This window comes from Microtus oregoni, unplaced genomic scaffold (assembly GCF_018167655.1).
Source record: "Microtus oregoni isolate MIOR12 unplaced genomic scaffold, Mior012 000000F_ref0000247, whole genome shotgun sequence".
Lineage (NCBI taxonomy): Eukaryota > Metazoa > Chordata > Mammalia > Rodentia > Cricetidae > Microtus > Microtus oregoni.
The window spans coordinates 9,155,054-9,178,479 of record NW_024543059.1 but is presented as its reverse complement, the minus strand read 5'-3'; the positions used below and the strand labels follow the sequence as shown (position 1 = coordinate 9,178,479).

Below are 23,426 nucleotides of genomic sequence, written 5' to 3'. Positions count from 1 at the left end.
ATTTCTGTTACGATTTTTCTCAAATTTGTGACAAAGCATGGTACAATAAATTGGTATAAATGATAACTCAATAAAATTTATGTAATAAGGGAAAGTATCACTTTATGGAAAGATAAGATGTGGACTATTAAAAATAGGGAACAACCTATGTAGTGTCCTGGATCCATTTTTGTACATCAGTGTAAATATTTGAGACTGTATCAATTTTTGTTCATTTATCATACTTGACAGGTCATTTGAAAAATATATTATGCCCAATCTCACGAGAATAACAGGATTCATCCTTACGGGGCTTTCAGACACCCAGGAGCTACAGACTGTCTGTGGAGTATTCTTCCTGGTAGTGTACCTAACAATCCTGATGAGTAACTTCCTTATCGTCACTCTCATCACCCTGGATCTGAAGCTCCAAACACCCATGTACTTCTTCCTGAAGAATTTGTCCTTGTTTGACATCTTCTTTGTGTCTGTCCCAATCCCAAGTTTCTTTGTCAACAGTCTAACTCACAACAATTTTATTTCCATTCCTGGCTGTGCCTTCCAGATACTTTTTATGACTTCTTTTTCAGCAAGTGAGACAATTGTCCTGACTGCCATGTCCTATGACCGCTATGTTGCCATCTGCTGTCCCCTTCACTATGAGGTCATTATGAGTAGTCGAACCTGTATGCTGATGGTGGCTGTTTCCTGGGCTACTGGAGCACTCTTTGGAGCCATATATACAGCTGGAACATTTTCCATGCCTTTCTGTGGCTCCAATGTGATCCCACAGTTTTTCTGTGATGTCCCCTCATTGCTAAGGATTTTCTGCTCTGAAACACTTGTGGTCGTTTATACAAGTCATGGAATTGGTCTGTGTCTAGGCATGTCTTGCTTTACATGTGTGATGATCTCTTACTATCACATATTATCCACTGTGCTTAAGATTCCTACTACTAAGGGTCAGTCCAAAGCATTTGCCACATGTGTTCCCCACCTCACTGTTTTCACTATTTTCATTGCTGCTGCTTGCTTTGTCTATCTGAAGGCTCCCTCAGATGTACCGTCAGTCACAGACAAGCTTTTTTCCGTTCTCTACACTGTATTACCTCCAGCTCTCAATCCTTTGATCTACAGCCTGAGGAACAGGGATGTCAAGTGTGCTCTGAGGAGGTTACTTCAAAATCTCTTCCCAAGGGGTTCACTTCATTTAACACTTCAAATTATCTGTCAGTGGTATAGTGCCTCACAAGTTACAGGAACGTTTTTATAATTTTTGACTTTAGAAAGACAAGTGTGGATACTCATGCTTTTCCTTAAAAATACACATTCAAAATAAGGCTAATACTACCTATGATCAGAAAATTAAGTTATATCTGGCTTGTTTCTGCTCTTCTATGATAAAACTGTCATCATTTGGGGAATATAACTTCCTAAATGTTTTAGTCTTTTTTTTGGTAATTTTCAGTATCTGTCTATTGATACTTCTTATCTGGTTCATTTAGAAACAAAATTAATAACCACCACAACCAAAAAATTTAGATGGTGAAAGTATATGATCAATCACACAGTTAACACATGATTTCTCTGTTAGTCTTTCTTCTGTTTGAAAAAAAAACAAACAGTCAGGATTCGAAGCCATAAGCCCAGCGCATTCTGGAGATTTAACTCAAGCCTCAAAGTATTTTTAATGCGAAGACAAACTTGGAGAATGATTATATAAGACAAGTTCTAAAAGAGAAATCGTAGCCAAGCAGATTGAAAGTGCTATCAGAGGGACACGGGAGAGACAGACACTTGTGTGACTATTTTTCTACAGTTTCTCCTGACAGATCTCCTTATAGATGACGGAAGGCTGGCTTTTGAGTCTAAGGAAGACAATATATTCCTTAAATAACCTTACAAGTTCTCGAGAGTCTAAAGAACACAAGTCCCTTTCTGTTATTACAGAAGTGTTAAACAAGGGTTGGGGAGAAAGATTCTCTGACAATCCTTAGAGCCCGGATGTGATCTATAAATCTATTTGAACTTCATGCATTCAGCAGCAGGACTGCAGTTTCTGTGAGTTTTCACCAAAACTGGATATGAAAACATTTTGTTGATGCAACTGCTTTTGAGTCCTCCAGGCTGCTGTAAGTAAGTAATCCCAATAAGCACATTAACTCAAAAAGTTGAATTTGCATAGAATTGCTTTGGTTGTCTGCCTGGTATGCATAGGTGTTGTTTCTCCACAGGATATGTTAGCATAGCAATGGGCAAGGTGTGTTTGTCAGCCTGCCTGTAGTCCAGTAAAGCATTCCATGTAACTGCATGAATATCATTGTTCTATCATCTGCTACAAAGAAGATATGGAACCAAATAAAATTATAATAGAAATCACATGTTTATGAAAAATTTCTCTAGATGAATTTCCTAATAAACCAAGCAGTGTTTTAATTAATGCAGTTTCTGTGTGCTTATTGTGGGTCTGGGAAGCTAGGAACAAACAAGCAGCCTCTGCCTACAAAGTACAATGATAATAAATACAGTTTGTAAGAAAGTGACCCTAATATGTTTCACTCCACTTCAAACTGTACATGATTTTGGTTAATTGCAACTCAATGTATTTTGAAGACCTAATTTACAACAAAAAAGGAGACAAACAAGACACATCACAACAGATACACCCATTGACATTAACTAATTTATACAGAGAAAATAATTCTACCTGCCCTAACATGGTCCCCACTAATCACTCTCTCCATGGTTTTATGTTCAGACCTCAGATGTTTTTATTATACAGATAAATTTTTATTTGCTAAAATTTTGTGTCTGGTTATTGATTAGTTAATTGATGAGGCCAAGAATGTGGAAAGTCCTCTCTTTCCTTGCCAAACTTCCACACAAAATCTGTGATCTTGATTAAAACGCTCTTGTCTGTTTCTACATGACTGAGAAGAGCCTAAGCACACATTTGAGAAATTTTGGTCCTAAATCAAATGTCCTGGTAAGCCAAATTTAATTTTCTTTTCTTTTTTTTTTAAAGGTTTATTTATTTATTATGTATAGTGTTCTGTCTGTCTGTATGCTTGCTGGCCAGAAGAGGGCACCAGATCTCATTACAGATGGTTGTGAGCCACCATGTGGTTGCTGGGAATTGAACTCAGGACCTCTGAAAGAGCAGTCAGTGCTCTTAACCTCTGAGCCATCTCTCCAGCCCCAAATTTAATTTTCTAGTTTCTGGTTTTTTTTCTTTTGTCTTGTCTGCCTTTTCTTGTCACACATTATGGCCTCTTTTCTCTGGGTTTAAGCTCAAATAACATTAATTGTAAGCATACACAATGGTGCCAGAAGCCATTGCCTTATAAAACTTCTGGTGCAAGGGAAAAAGATGAAAAGGATGTTCAGGAAACATCAAAATAGGGTACAAAATCCTCTCAACCATAGGTGACATGTAACAAAAGAGAACACTGATCAGGGAACCCTGATTGCTCTTCGAGCAGATGAGGGGGGGGGACTTGATCGGGGGAGGGGGAGGGAAATGGGAAGCGGTTGTGGGGACGAGGCAGAAATTCTTAATAAATAAATAAATTTAAAAAATAAAAAAAAGACTTCATTATAAGATCCAAAACTTTGCTCTCCTTCACTTCCTGGTCATTCTGCAGGGGCTATACTGCCCAATACCTCCTCTCTCTTCCTTTCCCACCCAGCTTACATCCAGAACCCCCTGCCCCCTGCCTCCCTCCCTCCCTCCCCTCTTTGGCGACATAGCACCTCCCAGCTCAGACTGCTCAGGCACTGGGACCGAACCCGAATCGGGAGGGCAAAAGGGAAGTCGGTAGTTCCTTTGTCTCCATAGCCTGCCTGAAGCAAGCAGGGTGGGCCCTTGGTTTGCGGGCGACCAAAGCAGCACGGAGATCCGATCTGGACACCACGAGAGCCATCACTGGGGAGTGACATCACTGAGAAGGTACAACAGTGGGCAAGAAGACCTGATCCTGTAAAAGAAGATCGATAGGGGAGTATTCGGAGGAAGAGATGGGCAGGCGCCAATGCAAGAATTCACCCAACAATCTGAAAAACAACATGAAACCACCAGAACCCAGCGACCTCACAACAGGAGGACATGACCACCTTAATCAAGAAGAAGTAGAAAAAACTGACTTTATGAAAGTGATGGAGGCCCTTAAACAGCATATAAAAAATGCCCTTATAGAAATGGATGAGAAGGATAACAGAAAGTTTGAGGAATTGAGTAAATCAGTGAATGATACCCTAGGAAACCAAGGAAAAACAATCAAGCAGATAATGGAAATAGTTCAAGACTTGAAAACTGAAATGGAGGCAAAGAAGAAAACACATATAGAGGGCCAGCTGGACATGGAAAATCTAGGTAAATGAATAGAGACTACAGAAACAAGCATAACCAGCAAAATACAAGAGATAGAAGAAAGAATCTCAGATTCTGAAGATAACATAGAGAAAATAAACACACTGATCAAAGAAAACAGCAAGTCCAACAAAATTTCATCACAAAGCATTCAGTAAATATGGGACACAATAAAAAGACCAAACCTAAGAATAATTGGAGTAGAAGAAGGAGAAGAAGTGCGGCTCAACGGTCCAGAAAATATTCTTAATAAAATTATAGAAGAACACTTTCCCAACCGAAAGAAAGATATACCGATGAAGGTTCAAGAAGCGTATAAAACACTGAATAGGCTGGATCAAAAAAAAAAATCCCCTCGCCATATAATAATCAAAACACAAAGCATACAGAATAAAGAAAGAATATTAAGAGCCGCAAAGGAAAAAGGCCAAGTTACTTATAAAGGTAAACCTATCAGACTTACACCTGACTTCTCCATGGAAACCATGAAAGCCAGAAGGTCCTAGATAGATGTACTGCAGAAACTAAGAGAACATGGATGCAGGCCCAGATTACTATACCGGGCCAAGCTTTCGTTCACTATAGACGGAGAAAACAAAATTTTCCAGGATAAAAAAAATTTAAACAATACGTAGCCACAAATCCAGCCTTACAGAAAATAATAGAAGGAAAATCACTAACCAAGGAGTCCAACAATGACCACAATAACTCAGACATCTAGAGACCCTTCACCAGCCCAAATCAAAGAAGGGAAACACACAAACCCTACTACTAAAAAAGTGACCAAAGTTAACAATCACTGGTCATTAATATCAATTAATGTCAATGGGATCAACTCACCTATAAAAAGGCGCAGGCTAAGAGATTGGATACGAAAACAGGATCCAACATTCTGCTGTTTACAAGAAACACACCTCAACCACAAAGACAGGCACCTACTCAGAGTAAAGGGTTGGGAGAAGGCTTATCAAGCAAATGGACCTAAGAAACGAGCAGGTGTGGCCATACTAATTTCTAACAAATTTGACTTCAAACTTAAATCAATCAGAGGAGATGGAAAGGGACATTTTATATTCATAACAGGAACAATTCATCAGGAAGAAGTCTCAATCCTGAATATCTATGCCACTAATATAAAAGCACCCACGTACGTAAAAGAAACATTACTAAAACTCAAGGCAGCCATCAAACCGCACACACTAATAGTAGGAGACTTCAACACTCCTCTCTCACCAATGGACAGGTCAATCAGACAGAAACCTAACAGAGAAATTAGAGAATTAATGGAGGTAATGAAGCAAATGGACTTAACAGACATCTATAGATTATTCCACCCAAAGAGGAAAGAATATACCTTCTTCTCTGCAGCTCATGGAACCTTCTCGAAAATTGACCACATACTCGGTAACAAAGCTAACTTACACAGTTACAAAAAAATATTAGTAACCACCTGTGTCTTATCAGATCACCATGGATTAAAGTTAGAATTCAACAACAATGCTACCCCCAGATAGCCTACAAACTCATGGAAACTGAACAGTCAACTACTGAATCATACCTGGATTAAGGAAGAAATAAAGAAAGAAATTAAAGTCTTCCTTGAATTCAATGAAAATAAAGACACAACATACTCAAACTTATGGGACACTATGAAAGCAGTGCTAAGAGGAAAGTTCATAGCACTAAGTGCCCACTTAAAGAAAACAGAGAAAGCACATATTAGAGACTTAACAGCCCACCTGAAAGCTCTTGAAAAAAAAAAGAAGCAGACTCACCTAGGAGGAGTAGAAGACTGGAAATAATCAAACTGAGGGCTGAAATCAACAAAATAGAAACACAGAAAACAATCCAAAGAATCAATGAAACAAAAAGCTGGTTCCTGGAGAAAATCAACAAGATTGATAAACCCCTATCCAAACTAATCAAACGGCAGAGAGAGAATACGCAAATTAATAAGATCAGAAATGAAAAGGGGGACATAACCACAGACACAGAGGAAATTCAGAGAGTCATTAGATCTTACTACAAAAGCCTGAATACCACAAAACTGGAAAATGTAAAAGAAATGGACACTTTTTTAGATAAATACCATATACCAAAATTAAACCAGGACCATGTGAACAATCTAAATAGACCTGTTAGTCGCGAAGAAGTAGAAGTTGTTATCAAAAACCTCCCTACCAAACAAAACCCAGGACCAGATGGTTTCAATGCGGAATTCTACCAGAACTCCCAAGAAGACCTAATACCTATACTCCTTAAGTATTCCACAATATAGAAAAAGAAGGGTCATTACCAAATTCCTTTTATGAAGCTACAGTCACTCTGATACCAAAACCACACAAAGACTCAACCAGGAAAGAGAATTACAGGCCAATCTCAGTCATGAACATCAATGCAAAAATCCTCAACAAAATTCTGGCAAACTGAATCCAAGAACACATCAAAAAAATATCCATTATGATCAAGTATGACCAGAGATGCAGGGCTGGTTCAACATACGAAAATTTATCAATGTAATCCATCATATAAATAAACTGAAAGAAAAAAACCATATGATCATTTCATTAGATGCTGAAAAAGCATTTGACAAAATTCAACATCCCTTTATGATAAAAGTATTGGAGTGATTAGGGATACAAGGGTCATACCTAAATATAATAAAAACTATATACAGCAAGCCGACAGCTAACATCAAATTAAATGGAGAGAAACTTAAAGCCATCCCACTAAACTCAGGAACACGACAAGGCTGTCCACTCTCGCCATACCTCTTCATTATAGTGCTTGAAGTTCTAGCAATAGCAATAAGACAACATAATGGGATCAAGGGGATTCGAATTGGAAAGGAAGAAGTTAAACTTTCGTTATTTGCAGATGATATGATAGTGTACATAAGCGACCCCCAAAAGTCCACCAAAGAACTTTTACAGCTGATGAACACCTTTAGTAATGTGGCAGGATACAAGATCAACTCCAAAAAATCAGTCGCCCTCTTATACACAAAGGATATGGAAGCAGAGAGGGAAATCAGAGAAGCTTCACCTTTCACGATAGCCACAAACAGCATAAAATATCTTGGGGTAAATCTAACCAAGGAAGTGAAAGATCTATTTGACAAAAACTATAAGGCATTGAAGATGGAAATTGAAGAGGATACCAGAAAATGGAAGGACCACCCTTGGTCTTAGATTGGGAGAATCAACATAGTAAAAATGGCAATTCTACCAAAGGCAATTTATAGATTCAATGCAATCCCCATCAAGATCCCATCAAAATTCTTCACAGATCTTGAGAGGACAATAATCAACTTTATATGGAAAAACAAAAAACCCAGGATAGCCAAAACAATCCTATACAATAAAGGATCTGCTGGAGGCATTACCATCCCTGACTTCAAACTCTATTACAGAGCTACAGTAATGAAAACAGTGTGGTACTGGCATAAAAACAGAGAAGTCAACCAATGGAATCGTGTAGAAGACCCGAATTTTAACCCACAAAACTATGAACACCTCATTTTTGATAAAGGAGCCAAAAGTATACAATGGAAGAAAGAAAGCATCTTCAACAAATGGTGCTGGCACAACTGGATGTCAACCTGTAGAAGAATGAAAATAGACCCATATCTGTCACCATGCACAAAACTCAAGTCCAAATGGATTAAAGACCTCAATATCAGCCAGAACACACTGAACCTGATAGAAGAGAAAGTGGGAAGTACCCTACAACAGATGGGCACAGGAGATCGCTTCCTATGTGTAACCCCAGAAGCACAGACATTAAGGGCAACATTGAATAAATGGGACCTACCAAAACTGAGAAGCTTCTGTAAAGCAAAGGACACTGTCACTAAGACAAAAAGGCAACCCACTGACTGGGAGAAGATCTTCACCAACCCCGCAACAGACAAAGGTCTGATCTCCAAAATATATAGAGAACTCAAGAAACTAGACTTTAAAATGCTAATTAACCCAATTAAAAAATGGGGAACTGAATTGAACAGAGAATTCTCAACCGAAGAAGTTCAAATGGCCAAAAGACACTTAAGGTCATGCTCAACCTCCTTAGCAATCAGGGAAATGCAAATCAAAACAACTTTGAGATATCATCTTACACCTGTCAGAATGGCTAAAGTCAAAAACACCAATGATAGCCTTTGCTGGAGAGGTTGTGGAGGAAGGGAATTCCATTGCTGGTGGGAATGCAATCTTGTGCAACCTCTGTGGAAATCAGTGTTTCGGTTTCTCAGGAAATTTGGGATCAACCTACCCCTGGACCCAGCAATACCACTCCTGGGAATATACCCAAGATGCCCTATCATATGACAAGAGCGTTTGTTCAACTATGTTCATAGCAGTATTATTTGTAATAGCCAGAACCTGGAAACAACCTAGATGCCCTTCAATGGAAGAATAGATGAAGAAAGTATGGAATATCTACACATTAGAGTACTACGCTGCGGTAAAAAACAATGACTTCTCGAATTTTGCATGCAAATGGATGGAAATAGAAAACACTATCCTGAGTGAGGTATCCCAGACCCAAAAAGATGAACATGGGATGTACTCACTCATAATTGGTTTCTAGCCATAAATAAGGGTCACAGAGACTACATTTGGTGAACCTAAAGAAGCTAAATAAGAAGGTGATCCCAAGGAAAAACATATAGCTATCCTCTTGGCTATGAACCTTCATCTGGTGATGGATGGAGATAGAGACAGAGACCCACACTGGAGTACTGGACTGAGCTCCCAAGATTCCAATGAGGAGCCGAAGGAGGGAGAAGATGAGCAAGGAAGTCGGGACCACGAGGGGTGCACCCACCCACTGAGACAGTGGGGCTGATCTATTGGGAGCTCACCAAGGCCAGCTGGACTGTGACTGAAAAAGCATGGGATAAAACGGGACTCTCTGAACATGGCGAACAACGAGGGCTGATGAGAAGCCAAGGACAATGGCACGGGGTTTTGACCCTACTTCATGTTCTGGCTTTGTGGGAGCCTAGCCAGTTTGGATGTTCACCTTCCTAGACATGGACGGAGGAGGGCCGACCTTGGACTTTACACAGGGCAGGGAACCCTGACTGCTCTTTGGACTGGAGAGGGACGAGGAGAGGAGTTTGAGGGAGGGGGAGAAAGGTGGGAGGAGGGGGAGGGAAATGGGAGGCTGGGAGGAGGCGGATACTTTTTTTTCCTTTTCTCAATAAAAAAAAAAAAGAAAAAAAAAGAATTCGGGTATAGCATGGAATGAAACCAGATTTTCTGAACGTGGCGGACAATGAAGGCTGATGAGAAGCCAAGGACAATGGCACTAGGTTTCGATCCTAATACATGAACTGGCTTTGTGGGAGCCTAGCCTGTTTGGATGCTCACTTTCCTGGTCCTGGATAGAAGTGGGAGGACTGTGAACTTCCCGCAGGGCAGGGAATCTGGACTGTTCTTCATTCTTGAGAAGGAGGGGGAATGGAGTGGGGGGGGAGAAGGAGAGGGGGAGGGGAGTGGGGGGAGGGGCGATGTGTGCGAGGAGGGGGAGGGAAATGGGAATTTTTTTTTGCAACAACTAAATAAAATAAAATAAAATATTTTATTTCCTGAAAGCAAAAAAAAAAAAAGATCCAAAACTTTGAACCTGCTACAGAAAACACTTCAAGATAAAGGCAGAGGCAAATATATATTTTTCTGACTAATTTTTCACACTTATTTTTTAATTTTCTAGAAGTTTATACATGGGTACTACATTTGTATTATATCTACTACATCGTCTCTGCTTTTCAATTCCATCAATATCATGTCTTCACTTTCTCTCAACTTTATGGCCTACTTTTAATTATTCCTATTGCTACAGAGAGAGAGAGAGAGACCACCACCTAAATCACTCTGGAATATTCTACTGTTGTAGATTAAAGGAAAATTGAAAGGAACTATCTTCTGAATGTTCTGTTTCCTGCACACATCATGAAATAAAGTAAAGAATTAAAGAGTTAAACATACGACATAATAGCCTGTTATATAATAAGAAATCATGTATTAATTTTCTATTTGGAAATAAGGCAGCAAAACTGTAAAATTGTTGCTGCGTAACCTAAGCAAAACTGTAAAATTGCTGCTGCAATATAGCCATTTCATTGAACACAATATTTTCATTTAATTTTTACTTTGAAGACACATTTGTTTTGGTAATTATCAAAAATGTGTCAAAAAAGATATTACACAGAGAGTACTTTTAAACTGATACAAATTAGGATAAATGAAATAACTGGCTCTAGTTCAACACATAACCGTGTGAAAGAGAAAAATGAAACATAGATGAGAATTAAGCAAGATACTTTAGCCTACATGTCTAAAATAAGGGCGGGAATATAAAGAAATCTTCAGCAAGTATATGAAGGATTCTTAAAGGGATAGTATGATCACATAAGTTTGTAAACTTTGTTATGCATACTTTAGAATTTGCTAGAGGAAATAAATGCCTAATATTTCTGAGGTCTCAGAATTTCAGGAAAGAAGGATGATTAAGAAAAAAAAGAAAAGCCACCAACAAGCCAGTGGGAATCCATATTAGTACTCTTGTCATTGCTGTGGCAGAATAGCTGACAGCAAGGTCATACGGCGGGAGAGGAAGACACTCAGTTTGGTTCCTTTACAAAATCTATGTGAACTCATAAAATGGGTTTTTGTTTTTTCATATGAAGTTGATCATTGTTCTTTCAAGGTCTGTGTTGGGATTTTGATGGGGATTGCATGGAATCTATAGATTGCTTTTAGTAGGATTGCCATTTTTACTATGTTGATCCTCCCTCTCCAAGAACATGGGAGATCTTTCCATTTTCTGGTATCTTCTTCAATTTCTTTCTTTAAAGACTTAAAGTTCTTGTCAAATAGGTCTTTCACTTCATTGGTTAGTGCTACTCCAAGATACTTTATGTTATTTGAGGCTATTGTGAAAGGTGATATTTCTCTGATTTTTTTTCTCAGCTTCTGAATCATTTATGTATAGGAGGGCTACTGACTTTTTTTTTGAGTTGATCTTGTATCCTGCCACATCACTGAAGGCATTTATCAGCTGTAAAAGTTCTCTGGTAGAGTTTTTGGTTTCACTTATATATACTATCACATCATCTGCAAATAATCCTTTCTCCCAAGGATGCACATCCAGAAAATAAAGTCACCCACCCATCTTCCTACTAAGGTCAGTCCTCTCTGAAAATGCCTTTAGAAAAATACACAAATTATTCTTCTTAGTTTATAATAAATCTCATCAAATTTATAAGAAACATTAGCCCCCTCAAACTTATGTCTTGACTACTTGCTGCCTGAAAGCATCACTTTTAACATTAGACCAAACTTCTTAAGTATGTATATCCACTTCATGAAGTCAAATTAATTTAATAAACCTCTAAAATTCCTATAGCCTTAACACTTACAACATTGCACAAATGTCTCTGGTCCAGAATCTTAGAGTGATGACGCACCTGTTAAGAGTGGATATTCATCCTGCTGAGGGGTTAGGTTTTGTTTCCAGTGTTTACATTAGGCTCTGCAGAACTGCACAAAACTCTACTCCATGATCTGTTCTGGCATTTGATATCTTCTTTTTTTCACATGTATTAAGTCAAAAATATATGACATAACTTGAAATTAAATAACTATTTTTAAGTATATGATCCAATTTTTCCCTGAAACTCAAAGTCATAGTATATCTGGGCTTAAAAACATTCTGTACTTCAAATATGTATACATAACTTCAAGAACTACTGGGTAGTGTTATGCTTTAAAGTTATGCTGTTGAGTATCAAGTTGACAGGAGATAGTGTAGAGATGGCTAGTATTGATTGTCAATTTGATGAGATTAAGTTTTAGAGACCAACAGTCTGTAAGTGCAGAGATAGCCAGTGAGGTTTAAGCTTGGTGAGAGGATGTTCTGGGTGTGGGTAGCTCTATTCTCTATGTTTAATTCTTGGGCATAAAATAAAACTGTGTAGAATATAATTTGAAGATATACTCTGTAATTTTGTTCCTTCTCATTGTATGTCCATGGTGACCAGATAATTCATGATCCCACAACTATGATTCCTCTACCATGAAGTACTACACCTGCAAGCCATGAACTAAAGTTAGTCCTTCCTTCCTCATGTCGACTTTTATCCTCGGATATTTTGCCACAACTTTGAGAAAAGTAACTTACATAGGTGGTATGACAGGAGTTTTTAAACACAGTTCATACTTTTTGTGTTTTGTAACATTTTTAAAGATATAATGTTGTCTCCAACATCATGCACTGTTTAACTGAAGAGATACATAATTAATTGTGGGGAATATATGAGCATGTTCTTCATGATCTAACACAGTGTATTTTCTTGTGAATAGGTGGTGTGTTCTGTAAGAAGTACCAATTATCACAACACTAATTGTCTTAAGACATAGATTCTTAATAAGGCTGTCCAAGATTTTCCTTTGGGGACTCTCAAGTAGTAGCCAAGTGACATTCAAAGGTCTGTTATAAATATTTTGACTATATAAGGTTTTAAATGAATCCATATCAAAGGTTACAAAATGGTAAAATATTTTTCTTATATTTGTATACTTATTATGAAAAAAAATCACAGTTTATTATTTGAGTTTCCTTGCAACATTAGAGATGCAAAATATTATAGGATTTTGGATTTTCCAAATGAGATTTACATTTTCTATTTTCCCTTCAGGTGATCCGCTGACAGAGGGAGCCCTAAGGTTTATGGAAAAAATTTTCCTCTTCAAATTAAAGTTACTGGAACATCTTCCTACAGTATCTAAAGAGTAACTCTCCTCAAGTAATGTAAAGAATCTGAATAGTTTTAAGGTAAAAATTTCAATGTTGTATAAATAAAATGTAAAACTATGCTCTCTAAAACGATTTTTAATGTATTATAGTGTTGAGGAAATTGGAACATATATGGATAGCAATGTCAGATGTTTTATTTGTTTTGCAAGGTGATTATATATCAGATGTATCATTTAAAGACTTGATATTTGTTCCCAGTAATTTTTATTAATTCTCCTAGGGTCAGCCTCATCAGCGAGCCACCTGCCTACAATCCTCTACTGTTCAAGCAAGGATTAGGGGAATGAGTGTTTATATATGTGGCCCTTTTGTAATATGGAATACATGATGTAAAATATGGCAGTTAATACGTTGGAAATAGTCTGGGTTCTTTTCTTTCCTTCAGCCTTTAAAAGAGATTTTACTGGCTTGAGGAAAACAACATACTTGTCCTCAATGTTGAGCAAGAATTTATTTAAAGTTTATGACAGTCAAAAACAAGGAAAATCATGGGAGCGATGTCAAGCTTTTCTCTTATCATTAGCATTTCATTGGGTATTTACTGTGGTTTTAGGTAAAGCAGCATCTAAAGCACTATTATTATTTCATTAATATCTCTTATGAAAACTGTTAATAAAAGAGTTGACATGTATATTCAGAGAACTGATTCAACTTCTGTTACCCAAACTCATAGCCATATTATACAAATGCAAGATTGTGGTTACAGAACTAAATGAAACCCACATGTTTTATTTTTAGATTTTAGGTATTTTATTTTATTTTATTTTTCTGTACTTTTACTTTGTTTATTTCTGTGCTTTAATGCCTAATACCAATATTATATATGATAATGTTATCTTTTTATACATTCGTACTTACCATATCAAGGTAATTTTTAGGCTTATCTTTACATTCATCTATCATTTCTCTACTGTCCAAACATTCAAAGTTATTTCTTATACCTAGCTGAAATACACTCAATATTCATAAAAAACCCTGATTACCACTTAAATGGAAACAAGGCCTCTTGAAAACACAAAGATTCCTGCTAGAATAATTGTGACTATACAAATTAAACAAAATAAGGCTGATGTATACCACACCTGCTTGTGCTACTCAGGCTTAATTATAAAACACTGAGGAGTTATGACTCTGTAGCTCAATTATAGAATGTGGTTATATTTACTGAGCCTTAAAGACAATATAAGGAGAGAGAGGTGGAAGAGAGAAACACGAGAGAGAGGGAGAGAAGTGAGGAAAGAAAATCAGAGAGAAGTAAGCAAGTGAAGGGAGAAGGATGGAGAGAGAGGCACACAGAAAGAATATACAAATATTCAGTAGGGAGAGAGAGGGGAGAGAGAAAATGAGGGATTGAGGGGAAGGGAGAAAGAAATAAGAATTTTTGAAAATGTATTTGTACCTTAAGTGTAATTTCTTGATCCCTTTCCACAGGGCATTTCTGTATGTCAGTGTTATCGTGTTGGGGGGTAATGCCAATTTTTACTCATTTTTGTTTTCCTCTTAAAGGGACTGAAAAGATTCTGGTATGCACAATATCACTGCAATAACAGAATTCATCCTTCTGGGGTTCTCTGATATCCATGAACTACAGACTTTATGTGGAGTATTATTCCTAGTGATGTACATGGTGGCCCTAGTAAGTAACCTGGTCATCATCACTCTCATCTCCCTTGACCTGCAGCTTCAAACACCCATGTACTTCTTCCTGAAGAATTTGTCCTTGTTGGATGTCTTTTTTGTGTCTGTTCCAATTCCAAAGTTCTTTGTCAATAACCTAACTCACAACAATTCCATTTCCATTCATGGATGTGTCTTCCAAGTGTTTTTAATGACTTCGTTTGCAGCAGGAGAAGTCTTTATCCTGACAGGTATGTCCTATGACCGCTACGTGGCCATTTGCAGTCCCTTACACTATCAAACCATAATGAGTAGTGGTATGTGTGTGCTTATGACAGCTGTTTCCTGGGTTACTGGAGTAATAGTTGGAGCCATATATACAGCGGGCACATTTTCTATGCCTTTCTGTGGCACCAATGTGATCCCACAGATTTTTTGTGATATTCCCTCCTTACTAAGGATTTCGTGCTCTAAAACACTTGCGGTCATTTATTCAAGTCTTGGAATTGGAGTTTGTGTAGGCTTGTTTTGTTTCATCTGTGTGGTGATCTCTTACTTTTACATTTTCTCCACTGTGCTTAAGATTCCTACTACTAAAGGGCAGTCCAAAGCATTTGCCACATGCGTCCCCCACCTCACGGTGTTCACTGTTTTCCTTGCCACTGCTTGCTTTGTCTACGTGAAGCTACCCTCAAGTGCCCCATCAATTACAGATAGGATTTTTTCTATGCTGTACACTGTGTTACCTCCAACACTTAATCCTGTGATTTACAGCCTGAGGAACACTGATGTCAAGTGTGCTCTGAGAAGATGGCAGCAAAATCTCTGCCCAAGGGGTTTACTTCATGCCACATTTTAAAGTATCTGTCAGTGATATAGGGACTCATAAGCAACAAGTAAGGTTTGCAATGTTTGCTGTTAGAAATAGAGGGTAGACATTCATATCTTGCCCCCAGTAATTTGAAACTCTGATTAAGAAAAATATTTTCTAAGTTCAGAAAATTAGATTATGTGAGACTAATATATAAAGTCACAGTACCAATTTCTTTCCTTCTATAATAAAGTAATTCTCATTTGGGAAATATAATTTTCTAAAATGATTGGTAATTATCACAGTAAGATTCCATTTTCGGTCATTTGATGACCCCTTATTGTGTTCATTAAGAAAAGTATCAAGATAAATAATCAAATGGGGAAGGCATGTGAGTTATGAAGGTAAATTCACATAGAGTTTCTATGGCAGTCATTCTAGTAGTGAGAAAATCAGTAGGAAAGTCAACAAACTAGAAACAGCACTCTGGAGATTCAACTCATTCTTTAAAACAGTGTCCCTTCCTTAAAGTAGTACCAAATGCTTAAAACAAAACCATGAAGAAAGAGTATAGCAGCCGATCTCTCAAAGAAATATAATAACCTTTAGTTTGAGGGTATTATCAGAAATACACTGAAGAGGTAGAAATTTTGTTACTCCTTTTCTATAGTTCCTCCTGAATAGCAATATTACTTACAGTTGAGATATGGCGGGTTGATGAATCTGAGGAATTAAATAGCCTTACAAGGTCTGTAGTAATGATTCTCAACCTGGGGATCAAAGACAATTGGGGGTCTAATTACACTTTCACAAGGATTGCATATCACATAACCTGCTTATCAGATATTTATATTATAATTCATAACTGTAACAAAATTATACTTATGAAATAACAAAAAAATAATTTTGTGGTTGTGGGACAGTACAACACCAGGAGCTGTATTAAAGTGCTTATTAAAAAATAAATAAAAATAAAAAATAATAAAAAGTAAAAAAGGGCTTGTAGCATTCATTAGGAAGGTTCAGAACCAGTATTCTAGAAAGTTAATAAAGACAAAGACAAATTTGTCTCCCCAAATTACAGAAGTGTTAAATAATTTCTGAGGTAAGAAGTCTCTGACTATCCTGGGTGCCTGACCAATTTTCTCTCATCTGGGAAAACACATGCAATCTACATGTGAAACTGCAGCTCTAGGACTGCTGCTGTTGGGACTGGGAGCTTTTTTGTGCAATGGCTGGTTTTGACTCCTCCATGCTTCTATAATTAAGTAATCCAAATAAACTCATTGTTCACCATGTTGGACTATGTAGGAATTATTTGGTCTTTCTTTGATTGTCTATCTGGTTGGAGTAGGTGTTTTTTATTCTCCAAAGGAACAGTTAACACAACAATGGTCCATGTATACCCGTCAGCTATACTGCAGGTTAAAAAAGAATTACCTGTAACTATATGCAGGTGAGTTGTTCCTATTGCTGTCTAGAAAAAAAGATATAGTACTATCACAATTGCAGAAAAAAAAATCACTTTTCTATGAAACATTTCCTTTGGTGAATTTACCAGTGTCTTCAAATTAAAAAGATTTTCTTTACCATGTATGAAACTGCTTTGGTCATTTTATGTATATCAGTATAATTATCTGTCTTTTATATTTAGTTTAACATAATAGAAAGAAAAGAGTAAATTTTCAATTCTAGAAAAATACGATGTTTAAATGCATTGCTTCTTTCAGTTATCTTTTTTTTTCTGTTTTTGAAGACAGGGTTTCTCTGTGTTTCTTTGGAACCTGTCCTGGAACTAGCTCTCAGAGACCAGGCTGGCCTCGAACTCACAGAGATCCACCTGCCTCTGCCTCCCGAGTGGTGGAATTAACGATGTGCACCACCACTGCCCAGCTTCTTTCAGTTATCTTAATAGCAAAATTCACCTCCCTTGTCCTATCACTTATTAGTCTCACACATACTAAGGCAAATCATTTATCTTTCTCATCCAAACAAAATATAAAGGGATTCATTTTTCTCGGGTACACTCTGGGATCTTCACAACCACTGTCAATGACAAAACCCATCAGCAATACCTGTGATGTTGACTAAAACACCCCTGTCTGTTACTGCATTACTGAGAACATGCTATTCATACATTTGAAAAATTTTGGTTCTGGGTAAGCAAACTTTATTCTTTTTGTTTCTATTTTTGTATTTTGTCTTGTCTGCAACTTCTTGCCACACATTATAGTTTCTTTTCTCTGGGTTTAAACTCAAATAACATTTATTGTAAACGTAATTCAAGTTTGAGAAGCTGCTTACTTTATATAGCTCCTACTGATGGCAAAAAATAAGTTGAAGAGGAAACATCAAAATAGGGTACAAAATCCTCTCAAGTTTAGGCTACATGTAACAAAAGAAATAAACTCGTAGAAATGTGTTCAATATATTGATAACTCATAAAGAAGTGCATATATTTTGGGCATACCTAGAATTTAACATGTTTCCAAAAAAAATAAAATTTCAGAAATTAATTAGTACATTTAAACAAAGCAATTTAGCAGTCATGTTAAAAAAAAAGTCACTGTATCTAGTAAAAAACACAGTAAACAGTGGAATTATAAAAGACAATCAAACAAAAAGGTTATTGATGATGAGAACAGGGTTACTTATTGAAAGGGTCAAAGACTGTATTATAAGAACCAAAAAAGTGAAACTGTTACAGAAAAGACTTTAGGATCGAGGCAAAGGCAAAGATTTCTTTTTCTAAGATTTGTTTTTCACAATTATTATTTTAATTTTCTAAATTTTATACACAAGTACTATGTTTACATCATTTCAACTACATTGTCTCAGCTTTTCAACTCTGTCCATGTCCTCTCCTCACTTTCAGCCACCTTATGGGCTTCTTTAAGAGTTATTATTGTTACACACACATACTGACACAGAGACATAGAAATAGAGAGAGAAATACATTCTACTATAACTATCACATCAAAAAAACACTGGAAGCGGTGGTGGTGTCGCACGCCTTTAATCCCAGCACTCGGGAGGCAGAGGCAGGCGGATCTCTGTGAGTTCGAGACCAGCCTGGTCTACAAGAGCTAGTACCAGGACAGGAACCAAAAGAGAAACCCTGTCTCGAAAATCCAAAAAACCAAAACCACCCTGGACTATTTTGCTGGTGTGGAATAAAGAAAAACTAAAGGGAGCTTTCTTTCTGATTGCTTTCTAATCATTTCTTGCATGTATCATTGCTGTAGAAACTTTATCAGCCAGTAGTCTCCAAGTTACCAGCCCACTTGGGTGTGGCCTATTTATTATATATGACAATGTAAAGTGTCTACAGGCTCTCTTCTGGCAGCTGTATTCAGTTTCTGTTTTCACATTCTTGTAGAGGACTGTGATCTTTGAGTCTACCCCTAATTAAATAACCCTTTATTATACTCAGTTGTGAGATAGTGTGGGGTTTCTTTATAGCATCCTTCTTCATCTGGCGCCCACATGGATCTCCACACCATGCCTACTGGGTGGACCGGTCTGAAGGGTTCAAAAGGTCCATAGCCCAAAAAGTCTCCCACCCTTCTCTGTTTGGCTTGACATCTACAACAATCTACCAAAATCTTATAACAAAGTTAATTATTTGATTAATATATAAATCAATAAACTTTAAAGTTATAGAATTGCAGACAACATTACCATCCAGGAATTTAATAACCTACTTCTGTGATATTTTTAAGAGATTCACTGATTTATATGCATAACCATAAGTCACTCTAGTCTGTATAATAATATATCTACTTAGAGATAGAAATCTTTAATAAATAAATTAAAAAAATAAATAAATAAAATAATATATCTACTTATGAGCAGCCTGGTGAAAGCCTCTCCTTTAGGACAAATACCTTGTCTTGCAGAAGTTCTTAATATATCTGTACCCATAATTGACTTTGAGAACATAGATAAAATCTTTAAATAGCACATTCAAAATCTATTAGGGACCAAATAATAAAACAATAAATGAATATTTTATAAGACCTACTTTGATCATGGTGTCTTTTCACCACAATAGAATGCTGACTAAGATAGACTCTGGAAATATGCAACAGGACACTTCTGTGAATTTTTGCTGCCTGAATGTGAATTTGGGGGTTTGGGAAAGCACTTGAATGCCTGAAGCAGGTTTAGTGGAGTATTCTGGTAGAAACCTAGAGGCAGTCATGCTGAGATCAACATAAATAATGATGGCCCAAGCAACTTCAGAGGAATAGAATTTCAGTAAGAGGCCTAGAGATCATCTTTGTAATATTTGGGAAGAAATGTGGCTGTTTTTTCAACTTGTCTAAAAGAGATCTGTCGTTGTTTGCGACCTGCCCACCAGCATGGAGGCCTGATCTCTCGGCGCCAGGAAAGACAGCATTGGGGTGAGTTTCTGGCCCCATGGCACCAGCCTGGGAAGGGGAGCTCAGAGGTTCCTTGGCCCCCTATCCTTCTTGGGCTCTCTGCAGGGCCTCCACTCCCTGCATACCACCTCTTTCTTCCTAGCCCACTCAGCTCCCATCCAGAACCCTACCCAATTCGGCCCCACTGCCCACTTTCGGCACATAAAATCACCCAGCCCAGCCTGTCTGGGCACTGGGTCCGAATCCTTGGGGCACCCAAGCGGGCGGGAGTCCCTTTGTTTCTATCGCCTGCCTGCACCAAGCAAGGTAGGCGCTTTGTTTGCGACCTGCCCACCAGCACGGAGGCCTGATCTCTCGGAGCCAGGAGAGCCAACGTTGGGGAGAGCCAGCGTTGGGTAGGTAAGGAGACCCGATCCGGTAAAAGAAGATCCATAAGGGAGCATTTGGAAGAAGAGATGGGCAGATGCCAAGGCAAGAATTCGCCCAACAAGCTGAAAAGCAACATAAAGCCACCAGAAACCAGCGACCTCACAACGGGAGGACATGAACACCTTAATCAAGAAGAAGTAGAAAAGATTGACTTCATGAAAGTGATCGATGCCCTTAAACAGCATGTAAATAATGCCCTTATAGAAATGGATGAGAAATATAACAGAAAGTTTGAAGAATTGAATAAATCAGTGAATGATACCCTAGAAAACCAAGGAAAAACAATCAAACAGCTAATGGAAACAGTTCAGGACTTGACAACTGAAATGGAGGCAAAGAAGAAAACACAAACAGAGGGCCGGCTGGACATGGAAAATTTAAGTAAACAAACAGAGTCTACAGAAACAAGCATAACCAACAGAATACAAGAGTTAGAAGAAAGAATCTCAGATTCTGAAGATACCATAGAGAAAATAAACACACTGATCAAAGAAAACAGCAAGTCCAACAAACTCTCATCACAAAATATTCAGGAAATATGGGACACAATAAAAAGACCAAACCAAAGAATAATAGGAGTAGAAGAAGGAGAAGAAGTGCAGCTCAATGGTCCAGAAAATATATTTAATAAAATTATAGAAGAAAACTTTCCGAAACTAAAGAAAGATATACCGAAGAAGGTTCAAGAAGCATACAGAACACCGTATAGGCTGGATCAAAAAAAAAAATCCCCTCGCCATATAATTATCAAAACACAAAGCATACAGAATAAGGAAAGAATATTAAGAGATGCAAAGGAAAAAGGCCAAATTACTTATAAAGGTAAACCTATCAGACTTACACCTGACTTCTCCATGGAAACCATGAAAGCCAGAAGGTCCTGGATAGATGTACTACAGAAACTGAGAGACCATGGATGCAAGCCCAGACTACTATACCCCGCCAAGCTTTCATTCACTATAAATGGAGAAAATAAAATTTTCCAGGATAAAAACAAATTTAAACAATACGCAGCCACAAATCCAGCCTTACAGAAAATGATAGAAGGAAAATCACTAACCAAGGAGTCCAACAATGATCACAATAAGTCAGACATCTAGAGACCCTTCACATACACAAAACAAATAAGGGAAACACACAAACTCTACGACTAAAAAAATGACCGGAGTTAACAACCACTGGTCATTAATATCACTTAATCTCAATGGGCTCAACTCACCTATAAAAAGGCACAGGCTAAGAGATTGGATACGAAAGCAGGATCCAACATTCTGATGTTTACAGGAAACACACCTCAACCACAAAGAAAGGCACCTACTCAGAGTAAAGGGCTGGGAAAAGGCTTATCAAGCAAATGGACCTAAGAAACAAGCAGGTGTGGCCATACTAATCTCTAACAAAGTGGACTTCAAACTTAAATCAATCAAAAGAGATGGAGAGGGGCATTTTATACTCATAACAGGAACAGTTCATCAGGATGAAGTCTCAATCCTGAACATCTATGCCCCTAATATAAAAGCACCCACGTATGTAAAAAAAACATTACTAAAACTCAAGGCAGCCATCAAACCGCATACACTAATAGTAGGAGACTTCAACACTCCTCTCTCACCAATGGACAGGTCAATCAGACAGAAACCTAACAGAGAACTAAGAGAATTTATGGAGGTAATGAATCAAATGGACTTAACAGACATCTATAGATTATTCCACCCAAATAGGAAAGAATATACCTTCTTCTCTGCAGCTCATGGAACCATCTCAAAAATCAACTACATAGTCAGTAACAATGCAAACATCCACAGTTACAAAAAAATAGTAGTAACCACCTGTGTCTTATCAGATCACCATGGATTAAAGTTAGAATTCAACAACAATCCTACCCCCAGAAAGCCTACAAATTCATGGAAACTGAACAGTCAATTACTGAACCATACCTGGATTAAGGAAGAAATAAAGAAAGAAATTAAAGTCTTCCTGTAATTCAATGAAAATGTAGAAACAACATACTTAAACTTATGGGACACTATGAAAGCAGTGGTAAGAGGAAAGTTCATAGCACTAAGTGCCCACTTAAAGAAAACAGAGAAATCTCACATTGGAGACTTAACAGCCCACCTGAAAGATCTTGAAAAAAAAGAAGCAGACTCACATAGGAGGAGTAGAAGACTGGAAATAATCAAACTGAGGGATGAAATCAACAAAATAGAAACACAGAAAACAATACAAAGAATCAATGAAACAAAAAGCTGGTTCCTGGAGAAAATCAACAAGATTGACAAACCCCTATCCAAACTAATCAAACAGCAGAGAGAGAATACGCAAATTAATAAGATCAGAAATGAAAAGGGGGACATAACCACAGACACAGAGGAAATTCAGAGAGTCATTAGATCTTACTACAAAAGCCTATATGCCACAAAACTGGAAAATGTAAAGGAAATGGACACTTATTTAGATAAATACCATATACCAAATTTAAAGCAGGACCAGGTGAACAACCTAAGTAGACCTGTTAGTCGCGAAGAATTAGAAGAGGTTATCAAAAATCTCCCTACCAAAAAAAGCCCAGGACCAGATGGCTTCAATGCGGAATTCTTCCAGAACATTCAAGAAGAACTAATACCTATACTCCTTAGTGTATTTCACAATATAAAAAAGGAAGAGGCATTGCCAAATTCCATTTATGAAGCTACAGTTACCCTGATACCAAAACCGCACAAAGACTCAACGAAGAAAGAAAATTATAGACCAATCTCACTCATAAACATCGATGAAAAATTCCTCAACAAAATACTGGCAAACCGTATCCAAGAACACATTAGAAAAATTATCCATTTATGATCAAGTAGGCTTCATCCCAGGGATGCAGGGCTGGTTCAACATATGAAAATCTATCAATGTAATCCAGCATATAAATAAACTGAAAGAAAGAAACCATATGATCATTTCATTAGATGCTGAAAAAGCATTTGTCAAAATTCAACATCGCTTTATGATAAAAGTATTGGAG

General features: G+C 37.5%; 3 protein-coding genes across 5 annotated transcripts in view; all 3 read left to right on the top strand.

The window, feature by feature from the left end:
• Positions 1 to 13,151, top strand: part of Folh1b (folate hydrolase 1B) — a 77,714-nt gene extending 64,563 nt beyond the window's left edge. Inside the window, exon 20 of one of the 3 annotated variants that reach the window (XM_041646101.1) lies at positions 13,053 to 13,151. The gene's annotated coding sequence lies outside the window, so the exon portion shown is untranslated. Of the gene's footprint in view, positions 1 to 231; positions 347 to 1,798; positions 1,915 to 13,052 lie in introns of those variants that run through there. The other 2 variants (XM_041646218.1, XM_041646155.1) reach the window with 2 other exon arrangements.
• Positions 251 to 1,823, top strand: LOC121444576 (olfactory receptor 14A2-like). Its single transcript, XM_041646454.1, has one exon. It carries the CDS (start codon positions 251 to 253, stop codon positions 1,250 to 1,252), a length of 1,002 nt encoding a protein of 333 aa, XP_041502388.1. The 3' UTR covers positions 1,253 to 1,823.
• Positions 13,152 to 14,696: 1,545 nt separating the features above from the next.
• LOC121452478 (olfactory receptor 14A2-like) lies at positions 14,697 to 15,647 on the top strand. Its single transcript, XM_041658655.1, has one exon. The coding sequence runs from the start codon at positions 14,697 to 14,699 to the stop codon at positions 15,645 to 15,647; it is 951 nt and encodes a 316-aa protein (XP_041514589.1).
• The last annotated feature ends 7,779 nt before the right edge of the window (positions 15,648 to 23,426 follow it).